At 46.2% G+C, this 14,374-nt stretch overlaps 1 protein-coding gene across 1 annotated transcript; it reads right to left on the minus strand.

Moving 5' to 3' along the window:
• Nucleotides 1–2,861: 2,861 nt before the first annotated feature.
• Nucleotides 2,862–4,775, minus strand: LOC128832478 (uncharacterized). The gene is made up of 2 exons (XM_054019906.1): nucleotides 4,401–4,775; nucleotides 2,862–3,406 (listed from the first exon to the last, which is right to left on the minus strand). The coding sequence occupies exons 1-2, from the start codon at nucleotides 4,570–4,572 to the stop codon at nucleotides 2,931–2,933; spliced, it is 648 nt and encodes a 215-aa protein (XP_053875881.1). The 5' UTR covers nucleotides 4,573–4,775; the 3' UTR covers nucleotides 2,862–2,930.
• Between the last annotated feature and the right edge of the window lie 9,599 nt (nucleotides 4,776–14,374).

Genomic DNA, 14,374 nt, shown 5'->3' on the forward strand with positions numbered 1-14,374 from the left:
TAAACTGTTTCTCTCCAGGTGGTGTCAGGAATAAATCAATGGGAACACAGTGCTTCCATTTCATAAATGATTGATACAAGCAAGCATGCTCTTATCTAAAAAAAAACACACACACACACAGACACACACAGGCAACAGGTTTAGGACATCCCAGATGTAGTTACTGTCTGAGATGATTTTGCCTGATTACCAGCCAGGCTTCCAGGGCCCTCTTTCCATCCAGCTGATGGGGAGTTAAGATGTCAGCACCTTTGGACTGCTCCGAGGTATTACTTTGACCTAATCTTGTATACCAAAGGCCTTGTCTACACTACGAGAGTAGTTCGAATTTACTTGCATCAAATTTTTGGAATCGATATTGCAAAGTCGAACGTCTGTGTCCACACTAAGGACAGTAATTCGACTTTGTGAGTCCACACTAACGGTGAAAGCGTCGACATTCGAAGCGGTGCACTGTGGTCAGCTATCCCACAGTTCCCGCAGTCCCCTCTGCCCATTGGAATTCTGGGTGTAGCCGGCAATGCCTTCTGGGTAACAAAATGTGTCGAGGGTGCTTTTGGGTAACTGTCGTCATCCGTCCATCACTCCCGCCCTCCCTCCCTGAAAGCGCCGGCGGGAAATCAGTTCGCGCACTTTTCCAGTCATTGACAGCGCGGATGCCACAGCACTGCGAGCATGGAGCACGCTGCGACCATCGCTGCAGTTGTGGCCGCTCTCAACGCCTCGCAGCTTATCATACAGGTTTCCCTGAGGCAGATGCAGAAAAGTCAGGCGAGGAGGCTACGGCACCGCGGTGATGTCCTGAAGTCTGAGAGTAGCACAGACCTCTCAGAAAGCAGGGGACCCAGCGCCGAGGACATCACGATGGCAATGGGTCATGTTGATGCCGTGGAACGGCGATTCTGGGCACGGGAAACAAGCACTGAGTGGTGGGACCGCATAGTGCTGCAGGTCTGGGATGAATCCCAGTGGCTGCGAAACTTTCGCATGCGGAAGGGAACTTTCCTGGAACTTTGTGAGTTGCTGTCCCCTGCCCTGAAGCGCAATGACACCCGGTTGCGAGCTGCACTGAGTGTACAGAAGCGAGTGGCCATAGCCCTCTGGAAGCTTGCAACGCCAGACAGCTACCGGTCAGTCGCGAACCAGTTTGGGGTGGGCAAATCTACCGTGGGGGTTGTTGTGATGCAAGTAGCCAAGGCAATCGTTGATGTACTGCTGCCAAAGGTAGTGACCCTGGGAAACGTGGAGGCGATCATAGATGGCTTCGCAGCGATGGGATTCCCAAACTGCGGTGGGGCCATAGATGGAACTCACATCCCTATCCTGGCACCGGACCACCAGGCCACCCAGTACATTAACCGAAAGGGCTATTTTTCCATGGTGCTGCAAGCACTGGTGGACCACAGGGGACGTTTTACCAACATCTACGTGGGATGGCCGGGCAAGGTTCATGACGCTCGTGTTTTCAGGAACTCTGGTCTGTTTAGACGGCTGCAACAAGGTATTTACTTCCCGGACCACAAAATAACTGTTGGGGATGTGGAGATGCCTATAGTCATCCTCTGGGACCCAGCCTACCCGCTAATGCCCTGGCTCATGAAGCCCTATACTGGCGCCCTGGACACTGAAAAAGAACTCTTCAACTACCGGCTGAGCAAGTGCAGAATGGTGGTGGAGTGTGCTTTTGGCCGTCTCAAGGGGAGATGGAGAAGCTTACTGACTCGCTGTGATCTCAGCGAAACCAATATCCCCATTGTTATAGCAGCTTGCTGTGTGCTCCACAATCTCTGTGAGAGCAAGGGGGAGACCTTTATGGCGGGGTGGGAGGTTGAGGAAAATAGCCTGGCTGCTGATTACGCACAGCCAGACAGCCGGGCGATTAGAAGAGAACAGCGGGAAGCGCTGTGCATCCGGGAGGCTTTGAAAGCAAAGTTCCTGAGTGAGCAGGGTAACCTGTGACTTTTAAAACAACAAAGAGTCTGGTGGCACCTTAAAGACTAACAGATTTATTTGGGCATAAGCTTTCGTGAGTATAAACCTCACTTCTTCGGATGCATCCGAAGAAGTGAGGTTTATACTCACGAAAGCTTATGCCCAAATAAATCTGTTAGTCTTTAAGGTGCCACCAGACTCTTTGTTGTTTTTGTAGATACAGACTAACACGGCTACCCCCTGATATGTGACTTTTAAGTTTGTTACAGAGAAGCTGAACCTGCCCCCGTTTCTTTACCCAGTTAATGTTGACTATCCTACCCAGTTACATACCCCCTTCACCCCCTTCCAACACACGTTTCGAAATAAAAATAGTTCTACTTTGTTAATGCACACCGTTTTCTTTAATACTGTTTTCGCGGGAATTTTTTAAAACTGGGACGCAGACTGTGGTGCGGAGCGGGTGTAGTGTAGTGACGCGAATGAAGCTTCTAAACTCAAGGATTGACAGGCTCCGCTGCGGTGGGATGGTTGTTTCAACGGAGCCTGTCACCCCTCCTGATCGGGACTGTGTGTATGGGGGGGCTATGTGACTTTGTGGCAGGGGGAGGACGGTTACAGATCCCCTGCTGCGTGGCTCTGTGATCCTGCATAAGGACCGCCGCTTAAGATCTGTAACTGCCCTCCCCCGCCACAAAGTCACAGAGCAACCCACCCCCCACCACATAACATGAAAACAACCTCCCAGACTAACCAGGGTAACTAGTCACTGCATCACTGCACTGTGTATGTGCCCTGCTGCTGTGCCTGCCCCCGCCTATGTACCCTGCCAAAGGCGACTGTCCTGTCCAATTACCAACCCCCTTTCCCCTCCTCCTCCAAAAGAACATCATTGAAACAGTACTTAACATGAACATATTTTTTATTATCAACTACACATGGAACTGGGAGGTGAAACTTGGACGGGGGCTTGTGTCAGGCGGGAAGGAAAGAACTTTTCAAGTTTTGGGGAATGAGAGCCTTCTGCTACTAGAGCTCTCTGCAGGGGTGGAGTGAGAGTTAGCAGGGACTCTGCCGCCTCTCCTTCTTTGCACTTTGGGTGAGGTGGGTATGGGACTTGGTGGCGGGGGAGGGTGGTTAGAGATGGACTGCAGCGGGGCTCTGTCCTCCTGCCTCCGTTCCTGCAGAACATCCACAAGGCGCCGGAGCGTGTCTGTTTGCTCCCTCAGTAGTCCAAGCAGCGTTTGAGTCGCCTGCTGGTCTTCCTGCCGCCACCTCTCCTCCCGATCCATGTTTGCTTGCTGCATTTGGGTCAATTTCTCCCGCCACTGGGTCTGCTGTGCTGCCTGGGCTTGGGAACAGGCCATAAGTTCAGAGAACATGTCCTCCCGTGTCCTCTTCTTCCTATGCCTAATCTTCGCTAGCCTCTGGGAGTGTGATGCCAGGCTACGTTGTGAGACAGTCGCAGATGTGGCTGTGGGAATGGGAAAAAGGGAGTGAATTCCTCAGAAAGATAAATGTAGTTGTGAACAAAGAACATAGTCTTTCTCTGTGAACAAGACCATGCACAGCACCTATCACATGCGCACTCAGCACAAGGTCGAATTCTCGGCCTTCGCATTCAGTGCCTGGGGTCTTCCACAGCACATTTGAGAAGCGGGGCAGCACAACGGAATTTCTGTTGCAGGCAGACATGGTAAGCCGTAGACTTGTGGCAGTTTAAAACTTTTATATTACCACTGGCCTCATTTCACATTTAAAGCAATGTCAGTCCCTGCTGCCAGCAATCCGGCAAGCGGGAACTCTGCCCCTGTCCCACCCCCTCGCGGCTGTCCCCAGGAACGATCCCTTTCGGCAGCCCCTCTCCTGCCTCCACCGCGTGGCTGCAAACCAGCGGTTACAGTTCTGTAAAGGAACAAGCAAGCAGTCCCAACACTAACATTCCCCTACCTAATTCAAAGCAGGTCACCATGGGCGACATCACCCTGATGAGGATCTCTGACAGCGAGAGAGAGAGAATGCTCCGGGAAAGCCTCCAAAGACCAGGGCCGTATGCCGCCCTGCTGTGCAGAGCAATGATTCCCGAGTACTTGATAGTCTCGTGGCGCGGCAACGTGTCGTACTTCGGAGGACCCAATAAGGCCGCTTTCCCCAGGAACCTCATGCAACGGCTTTCCAATTACCTCCAGGAGAGCTTCATCGAGATGTCCCGGGAGGATTACTGCTCTATCCCTGCACATATAGACCGCATTTTACTCTAGCTGCAGTAGCAGGGACTAAACAGTAGAGCGGCTTGGGCAGGACAATCACGGAAAACCGGACATTGCTAGATTTTTTTTCAAAACTTGCACTGCCCATGACTGAACCGTTAAGTGCCTAGGGCAAAGTAATCATGAACAACCCATTCTTTTAATTGTTAATATTCCTGTTCTGTTAAAAATAAATGTTTAGATGTTTACAACACTTACTGGCTGATCCTTCCCCAGATTCTGTGTCCGGGGTAACGGCTGGGGACGCTTCGTAGGGGATCTCTGTAAGGGTGATGAAGAGATCCTGGCTGTCGGGGAAATCAGTGTTGTGAGCGCTGCCGACTGCCTCGCCCTCCTCATCTCCTTCCTCATCTTCCCCGTCCGCTAACATGTCCGAGGAACCGGCCGTGGACAATATCCCATCCTCAGAGTCCACGGTCAGTGGTGGGGTAGTGGTGGCGGCCGCACCGAGGATGGAATGCAGTGCCTCGTAGAAACGGGATGTCTGGGGATGGGATCCGGAGCGTCCGTTTGCCTCTTTGGTCTTCTGGTAGCCTTGTCTCAGCTCCTTGATTTTCACGTGGCACTGCGTTGCATCCCGGCTGTATCCTCTCTCTGACCTGTCTTTTGAGATCTTCTCATAGATCTTTGCATTCCATTTCTTGGAGCGCAGCTCAGAAAGCACGGACTCATCGCCCCACACAGCGATGAGATCCAAGACTTCCCGATCAGTCCATGCTGGGGCCCTCTTTCTATTCACAGACTGCACGGCCATCACTGCTGGAGAGCTCTGCATCGTTGCCAGTGCTGCTGTGATCGCCACGATGTCCAGACAGGAAATGAGATTCAAATTGGCCAGACAGGAAAAGGAATTCAAATTCAAATTTTCCCGGGGCTTTTCCTGTGTGGCTGGTCAGAGCATCCGAGCTCGTACTGCTGTCCAGAGTGTCAACAGAGTGGTGCACTGTGGGATAGCTCCCGGAGCTATTAGCGTCGATTTCCATCCACACCTAGCCTAATTCGACATGGCCATGTCGAATTTAGCGCTACTCCCCTCATCGGGGAAGAATTAAAGAGACCTCTATGTCGAACTAAATAGCATCGCAGTGTGGACGGGTGCAGGGTTAATTCGATGTAATGGCGCTAACTTCGACATAAACGCCTAGTGTAGACCAGGCCTAATGAGTCCTTCATTACCTGTGGAGAATTATTTCCTGGTTAGATTATTGACATAGTGTCTAACAAAGCACATAACCTATAGTGACTCCTAGTGACTCCATAATAACCTCTACTGGGTCACCAATTCTTCTAATTTCAACAAACTGCTTATTATCTCAAAACATTTCTAGTATTTCTAGCCAAAACAACAACATGTCAGGGGCACCAAAAACCAAGGTCACTCTTCCATAATTCTCTATCCCATCCTTCCATTCTGATTAGCAAACTGCAAGCATGTAGCTATCTGACCTTGCCTCACAAATGCCTAAGATTATTTCTAGCTCTATTTCTGTGGTATTTGGTTTTCAGCTGGCAGTGGCTGAACATACAAAATTGCTGACTGCAGTACTGTCAAGTTCTGGGGTCAGTGGCAGATTAATAATTTTGCCGCCCCTAGGCTGGGAAATAATTGCCGCCCTGGCCCTGCCCCGACTCTGCCCTTTTCCCACCCCCATTCCAACCCCCTCCCCAAAGTCTCCGCCCCCTCCCTTCCCCTATTGGATCCCTTCCCCAAATCCCCACCCCCCGGCCCCGCCTCTTCCCCCAGCACGCAGCGTTCCCCCTCCTGCCCCCTCCCTCCCTGCCCCCTGAAACAGCTTCTTTTGTGGTGCAAGCGCTGGGAGGGGAGAGAAACTGGATGCGGCGGCGTGCTTGCAGAGGAGGCAGAGGTGAGCTGGAGCAGGGGGGCGGGGCATCGAGGGGAGCTTCCGCCCCTGCAAATTTGCCACCCTAGGCCTAGGCCTTGTCGGCCTAGGCAATAATATGGCACTGTCTGGGGTACATACAGGAATGTCAAATTCTGGGGTAAGAGTCACTTCCAAGGGGAGCAACCTGAGTAACATCCTTTTGTTCAATACCAATCCACCTAGGGTTGGACGCTCCAAGTCCCAAATGTCAAAAAGTGTGGGAAACAAAAGTATCTGTAAGAAATTTTCCAGTCACTGACCAAGATGATCAATAGAACTGTCTCTTTTGAGATGTATTTACATTTGGACTCAATAGACTTAATCAGTACAAGTTATTCCTTCATTACCTGTGGAGAATTATTTCCTGGTTAGATTATTGACATAGTGTCTTTACAGGTCTGTCGCATTTAATATGGGTGCCAAGATTTTTGAGTCAAAATGTTTATTGTTCATGCTCAGTTTTTCCTAACCAAAAATAGCTTTATCATTCTCAATATTTCCAAAATAGTAAAAGTAACAAACCTAAATTGTAAACTAAATGCCTGCAATATTTCATTTGGCAAATTTTCCTTTAGGATACAGATGAACATGTAAATATACAAGAGTTTGTGGATTCTTAAACATGCCAAGTATATTTAAACCAAATCTAATGGACAGATGTTGCCTGTGACTAAAACAAACATTGTACATTGGATTTCAACCCTGAGCAGATTTGTTTATAAATTACAAATCCCTGGAAGTAAGGATTTTTAATGGAATTTCTTACAGACCCTTAATCAATGGCTTTTTGCTGAAAACGTTCATCTAGAATTGGAAATGTCTAGCATTTTATTTTCATTACTGTTTTCATTTTTGATCACCAGAACTTCAGCATGTGAGCTAAATTTCTTCAAACATTTTTAAAGTGCTATTCCCCTTTGAAGCCCTTAGCAGCTATAATAAAGACCTTGAATTAAAGCCACTGTGCAGTTCCTGAGCTATTCAGCGAAAGAGTAAAAGTTTGTACTTAGTGCTATAGCACCATCCTTCCAGAGCTCTCAAAGGACATTGTGAATGGATAAGGAGAGAGAGGATTTTTTTTTTTTTTTAAACCAAGTGGCCAGCTTTATTGAATTGTCTCTAGCTGCCGCCTAAGAGCAACCTTTCCAGGCAGCAGTGAAAAGGTGAGTGAAGACCACAGGTTTCCCCACTGTGTTGTTCAAATCTATGGCAGGCTGACTTTTATTGGGTGTTGGAGGCCCTTCTTATTCCCAGGCCTGAGCAAGGCCACACCCAAATGGAGCCCAATTTATCCCCATTTTCTCCTCCTCTGGGGCCTTGTCAACACTCTAAAGATCAATCTGCAATGCAGTAGTGGATTGTGATATTCCCCTCACAACAGATTCAGCATCAATGTGGTAGTCGATAGCTGATGACTTTGGAGGGAAGTAATTCATGGGAAACCTGCTTATAGTGGAGAAGAGTGAAGTCCCCCTCTGAGCTTGTCCACACTAGGGCTGTGTCTTCACTATGAGAAAAGTAGCTTGAAACAGGTTTAAAATATAATGTGAAAACTGCAACTGCCTTGTCTTCACTAGGATTTTAACATGTGTTAGCTGGTCAAAACAAACCCTAATGTGTTAAAACTATGGTTATGTCTTCAAAGCCAAAAAAAATCCTAGACAAGGCGAGAAGGTTACTCACCCTGTGCAGTAACTGAGGTTCTTCGAGATGAGTGACCCTGTGGATACTCCGCTTCAGGTGAACGTGTGTCCCTGCACCTTTGATTGGAGAATTTCAGCAGCAGTGGAAATGAAGAGTCTCGATGATTTTCTGAAGGGCTTAGTTCTGTCAAGGTAGAATGCTAAGGCATGCCTGACATCTAGAGTATGTAATACTGAGTCCTGTGTACTCCCGCGAAGTTGGGGGGAAAATGAGGGAAGATGGATTGGTTGGTTTATGCAGAAGGAGGAAGATACTTTAGGTATAAATTTTGGATGAGGTCTTAGGGTGACCTTGTCTTTAAAAAAGATGGTGTAAGGTGAGTGTGCCATGAGGGCCCCTAACTCACCCTCTCGGTGGGTTGATGTGATAGCTACTAAGATGCTACCTTAATCGATAGGGTAGGGTTTTACTAAGGGTTCAAATGGGGGCCCAATGAGGCAGTGTAGTACTAATTTCAAATCCCAAGGTTGGGTAGGTATATGTTTGTTTCTGATACCCTTAAGGAAATGTTTGGTGATTGGATGGGCAAATATCAATATCCTGTTGATCTTATGGTGAAAGTGGTAATAGCTGCAACATGTACTTTGATTGTGCTAATGGATAATTCAGATGTCTTTAGCCCCAATATATATACCAATACCAAGTGCAGGGGGACAGAAATAGCCCTAGATTGTTTATTTTGACACTGTTGTGGAAAATTGTCCACACTGTTGATTTTGGATCAGACAGCCTGAGGCTCCCTTATTGATCAATCAAACATGCATGCATGGGGGAGTCAGCCAAGGCAGCCGAACCCCCCCGACAGATAAAAATGCAAGAGATTATATAGGATAGAACCACAAAAATTACACATACTTCCTTAAAGTTTTACATCCATATAAGGAATAAAGCAAAACAAGTTTTCCTGTTTTTCTTAGTTTTGCCCTTTGCGGTTTCTTGCTCTGTCACCTGACATCTATTAATCATAATCTGTTACAAAGGTTAATTCTACTTTTATAATTTCTACAGTTAGTTCTGCTTTTATGATTTCTGTCTACCCTTCTCCTTTTACCCCCCCCCCTCCTTTTTCTCCTTCCTCCAGGCCACACATACCGTTCACCTGACCCTACATACAGTTCACTTGACCAAAGTTTAGCCTTAGACTGTTTTTCCTCCACAACATCATATGTTGAATCTCTTCCATTTGTGCAGGTAAGGTATTATGCATGACTGTCCCCCTGCTGTTTAGTAATGTCTTTCACCTGTTTCGAGCAGGTTAGTTCATCATGATGGAACCATGTAGGAGCCATGCTTTCGGGTGAACCCTCTTCAGGTTCAGAAGAGTGTGTGGTGAACATAGTACCATCCGCAACAGGTATGAGTACCAATTCTGTCTGGGCCATGTTGGGGCTACCAAGATGACTTTGGCCTTGTCAGTTGGTATTTTGTGTATAACCCTCGATAGCAAGGGGATTGGGGGAAATGTGTATAGCAGAGGTGCATCCCATTTGAGGAGGAAAGCATCCCCCAGAGATTGGGGCTCCAACCCTGCTCCTGAACACATTTGCGGGCATTTGTAGTTCTGGGATGTCGCAAAGAGGTTGATAGATGGGTGACCCTAGTGTTTGAATATGTTCTATAGGACCATGTTTTTTAGTTCCCACTTGTGATTCTGAGAGAATTCTCTGCTCAGCATATCCATTGAGTGTTTTGACAAACTGGGAGGTATGAGGCTGAGATGCTGACATTGTGCCAGATGCACCAGTTCCATAGTTTCATGGCTTTCGTGCATAGGGAGTGCAACCTTGCCCCTTCCCGCCAGTTTATATAAAACATACAGGCAATGTGGTCTGTCGTTACCCATATAGTCTCATTCCTGATCAATGGTAGGAAGTGCAAGAATGCATTGCAAACTGCACACAGTTACAGAAGATTTATATGTAACAGTGTCTCGGAGGGAGACTACCTGCCCAGAATTGTGTGGTGTTGTAGATGGGCTCCCCAGCCTATCAGGGAGGCATCAGTTGTGAGAATCATTAAAGGTGGAGTCTGTGTTAAATGGACTCCCACACAGACATTGTGGGGTTTGTCCACCCATGTAGAGAGTCTTTGACTTTGAGTGACATTGTGGCGCGTCTGTTAAGGCTGTGGTTGTGTGGTATGTAGATGGTTCTTAGCCAACCCTGAAGGCAGCACGTGTGAAGAGGCATGTGTCATACCACGAATGTGGTGGCTTCCATATAGCTTAGTAGTTGGAGGCAGGTCCATGTCAGTGTGTGGATTGTTCAGTACCAAGGAGATCAGCTTGATTATAGTGATGAATCTGTTTGGTGGTAGTGAAGCTTTGGCCTCCAGAGAGTTCAGATGGGCCTCTGATGAAGTCCAATTTCTGTATGGGTGGTAGAGTTGATTTTTGTATATTTAGTTGTAATTCTAGTCGCAAAAAGAGGGTGATAGTCCTGTGAGTAACATTGAGGGTGAGAGCTTTTAGTAGACAATTGCCCAGATGGGGGACGCCTCTTGTATCCCCCAGGTAGAGGAACCCCTTGCTTGCGGAAATGCACTGCCACTACAGCAAGAATTTTGGACAACACCCACGATGCTGTCAAAAGACCAAAACATAGAACTTTGTATTGGTAATGTTCTCTTCCCAGGATAAATCTGAGGAATCTCCTATGAGCGGAATGTATGGCATGTAAAAATAGGCATCTTGGAGGTCAAGAGCTGAGAACTAGTCCTTGTTCCAGTGCTGATGTTATTGTTGCTAGTATGACCATCCTGAATTGTTGGATTCTTATGAATTTGTTAAGTTTCCTGAGGTGTAGAATAGGCCTCCATCGTCCATTCTCTTTCTGGGTTAAGAAGTAGTGGGAGTAAAAACCCTTGCCTCTGTGTCGTGGTAGTACCTGTTCCATGACACCCAGATGTAGAAGGTGGTTCACTTCTTACATAGAAGGGGCAGGGAGGGAGGATGAGTAGGGGGGATGGAGGTAAATGGTATCGAGTAGCCTGTGTTGATTATTTCTAGGACCCATTTGTCCAAAGTGATGGAGTATCACGCTGAATAGAAAGGGCTCAAATGGTGTCCAAAATGGAGTATAGCTGGTGCTTTTGCGGCCAAAAAGATTTAGTCATTTCCACTCCTTGTCATCTGGGGTGGATTTAAATTGGTGTTGTCTACCATGCTGGTGTCTGTGTCAATGATTATAGAGTTCAGTGTGGGTTGAGAAAATAAAAAGTCCATCCCTTTACAGAGGACATAATACTTTTTTATCCACTCTCTCTTGCAAGTCGGCAGTACTTTTGCTGGGGTCTGCCATATCATAGAATCATAGAATATCAGGATTGGAAGGGACCTCAAGAAGGTCATCTAGTCCAACCCCCTGCTCAAAGCAGGACCTAATCCCCAACTAAATCATCCCAGCTAGGGCTTTGTCAAGCCAAATTTTAAAAACCTCTAAGGAAGGAGATTCCACCACCTCCCTAGGTAACCCATTCCAGTGCTTCACCACCCTCCTAGTGAAAAAGTTTTTCCTAATATCCAACCTAAACCTCCCCCACTGCAACTTGAGACCATTCCTCCTTGTTCTGTCATCTACTACAACTGAGAATAGTCTAGATCCATCCTCTTTGGAACCCCCTTTCAGGTAGTTGAAAGCAGCTATCAAATCATAAGAACATAAGAATAGCCGTACCAGGTCAGACCAAAGGTCCTGTCTACCGACAGTGGCCAATGCCAGGTGCTCCAGAGGGAGTGAACCTAACAGGCAATGATCAAGTGATCTCTCTCCTGCCATCCAGCTCCACTCTCTGACAAATAGAGGCCAGGGACACCATTCCTTACCCATCCTGGCTAATAGCCATTAATGGACTTCACCACCATGAATTTATCCAGTTCTCTTTCAAATGTTGTTATAGTCCTAGTCTTCACAACCTCCTCAGGTAAGGAGTTCCACAAGTTGACTGTGTACTGCATGAAGAAGAACTTCCTTTTATTTGTTTTAAACCTGCTGCCTAATAATTTCATTTGGTGACCCCTAGTTCTTGTCTTATGGAAATAAGTAAATAACTTTTCCTTATCCACTTTCTCCACATCACTCATGATTTTATATACCTCTATCATATCCCCCCTTAGTCTCCTCTTTTCCAATCTGAAGAGTCCTAGCCTCTTTAATCTCTCCTCAAATGGGACCTGTTCCAAACCCCTAATCATTTTAGTTGCCCTTTTCTGAACCTTTTCTAGTGCCAGTATATCTTTTTTTGAGATGAGGAGACCACATCTGTACACAGTATTCAAGATGTGGGCATACCATCAATTTATATAAGGGCAATAATATATTCTCAGTCTTATTCTCTATCCCCTTTTTAATGATTCCTAACATCCCGTTTGCTTTTTTGACTGCCTCTGCACACTGCGTGGACATCTTCAGAGAACTATCCACAATGACTCCAAGATCTCTTTCCTGACTTGTAGCTAAATTAGCCCCCATCATATTGTATGTATAGTTGGGGTTATTTTTTCCAATGTGCATTACTTTACATTTATCCACATTAAATTTCATTTGCCATTTTGTTGCCCAATCACTTAGTTTTGTGAGATCTTTTTGAAGTTCTTCACAGTTTGCTTTGGTCTTAACTATCTTGAGCAGTTTAGTATCATCTGCAAACTTTGCCACCTCACCGTTTACCCCTTTCTCCAGATCATTTATGAATAAGTTGAATAGGATCGGTCCGAGGACTGACCCTTGGGGAACACCACTAGTTACCCCTCTCCATTCTGAAAATTTACCATTTATTCCTACCCTTTGTTCCCTGTCTTTTAACCAGTTCTCAATCCATGAAAGGACCTTCCCTTTTATCCCATGACAGCTTAATTTATGTCAGAGCCTTTGGTGAGGGACCTTGTCAAAAGCTTTCTGGAAATCTAAGTACACTATGTCCACTGGATCTCCCTTGTCCACATGTTTGTTGACCCCTTCAAAGAACTCTAATAGATTAGTAAGACACGATTTCTCTTTACAGAAACCATGTTGACTATTGCTCAACAGTTCATGTTTTTCTGTGTGTCTGACAATTTTATTCTTAACGATTGTTTTGACTAATTTGCCCGGTACCGACATTAGACTTACCAGTCTGTAATTGCCAGGATCACCTCTAAAGACCTTTTTAAATATTGGCGTTAAATTAGCTAACTTCCAGTCATTGGGTACAGAAGCCGATTTAAAGGACAGGTTACAAACCTTAGTTAATAGTTCCGCAACTTCACAATTGAGTTCTTTCAGATCTCTTGGGTGAATGCCATCTGGTCCTGGTGACTTGTTAATGTTAAGTTTATCAATTAATTCCAAAACCTCCTCTAGTGACACTTCAATCTGTGACAGTTCCTCAGATTTGCTACCTACAAAAGCCGGCTCAGGTTTGGGAATCCCTAACATCCTCAGCTGTGAAGACTGAAGCAAAGAATCCATTTAGTTTCTCCGCAATGACTTTATTGTCTTTAAGCGCTCCTTTTGTATCTCGATCATCAAGGGGTCCCACTGGTTGTTTAGCAGGCTTCCTGCTTCTGATGTACTTAAAAAACATTTTGTTATTACCTTTGGAGTTTTTGGCTAGCCGTTCTTCAAACTCCTCTTTGGCTTTTCTTATTACATTCTTGCACTTAATTTGGCAGTGTTTATGCTCCTTTCTATTTGCCTCACTAGGATTTGACTTCCACTTTTTAAAGGAAGTCTTTTTATCTCTCACTGCTTCTTTTACATGGTTGTTAAGCCATGGTGGCTCTTTTTTAGTTTTTACTGTGCTTCTTAATTTGGGGTATACATTGACGTTGGGCCTCTATTATGGTGTCTTTAAAAAGCGCCCATGCAGGTTGCAGGAATTTCACTTTAGTCACTGTACCTTTTAACTTCTGTTTAACTAACCCCCTCATTTTTGCATAGTTCCCCCTTTTGAAATTAAATGCCACAGTGTTGGGCTGTTGAGATGTTCTTCCCACCACAGGGATGTTGAATGATTATATTATGGTCACTATTTCCAAGTGGTCCTGTTATAGTTACCTCTTGGGCCAGCTCCTGCGCTCCACTCAGGACTAAATCTAGAGTTGCCTCTCCCCTTGTGGGTTCCCGTACCCACTGCTCCATGAAGCAGTCATTTAAAGCATCGAGAAATTTTATCTCTGCATTTCGTCCTGAAGTGAAATGTTCCCAGTCAATTATTAAAATCCCCTACTATTACTGAGTTCTTAATTTTGATAGCCTCTCTAATCTCCCGTAGCATTTCATCATCGCTATCACTATCCTGGTCAGGTGGTCGATAATAGATCCCTAATGTTATATTCTTATTAGAGCATATTAGAGAGTTCCCTCCCTCCGGAGAGGTAACCTCAGTGCGAAAGGTAACCCCAGCACCATCTGGAAGGAGGGTCCCAACTATGAAAAGGTTTCCCTCTGCTCCCGTTGACTGCTGTGCTTCCCTGGGCCTTTCATCCCCCTCAACAGCGCAGGGGCTATCTGAGCAGAGGTGGGACAATTCTACAGTGTCCCAGAAAGCCTCATCAACATACCTCTCTGCTTCTCTTAGCTCCTCCAGTTCCGCCACCCTGGCCTC

Source organism: Malaclemys terrapin, chromosome 2 (genome assembly GCF_027887155.1).
Source record: "Malaclemys terrapin pileata isolate rMalTer1 chromosome 2, rMalTer1.hap1, whole genome shotgun sequence".
In the NCBI taxonomy this organism is placed as follows: domain Eukaryota; kingdom Metazoa; phylum Chordata; order Testudines; family Emydidae; genus Malaclemys; species Malaclemys terrapin.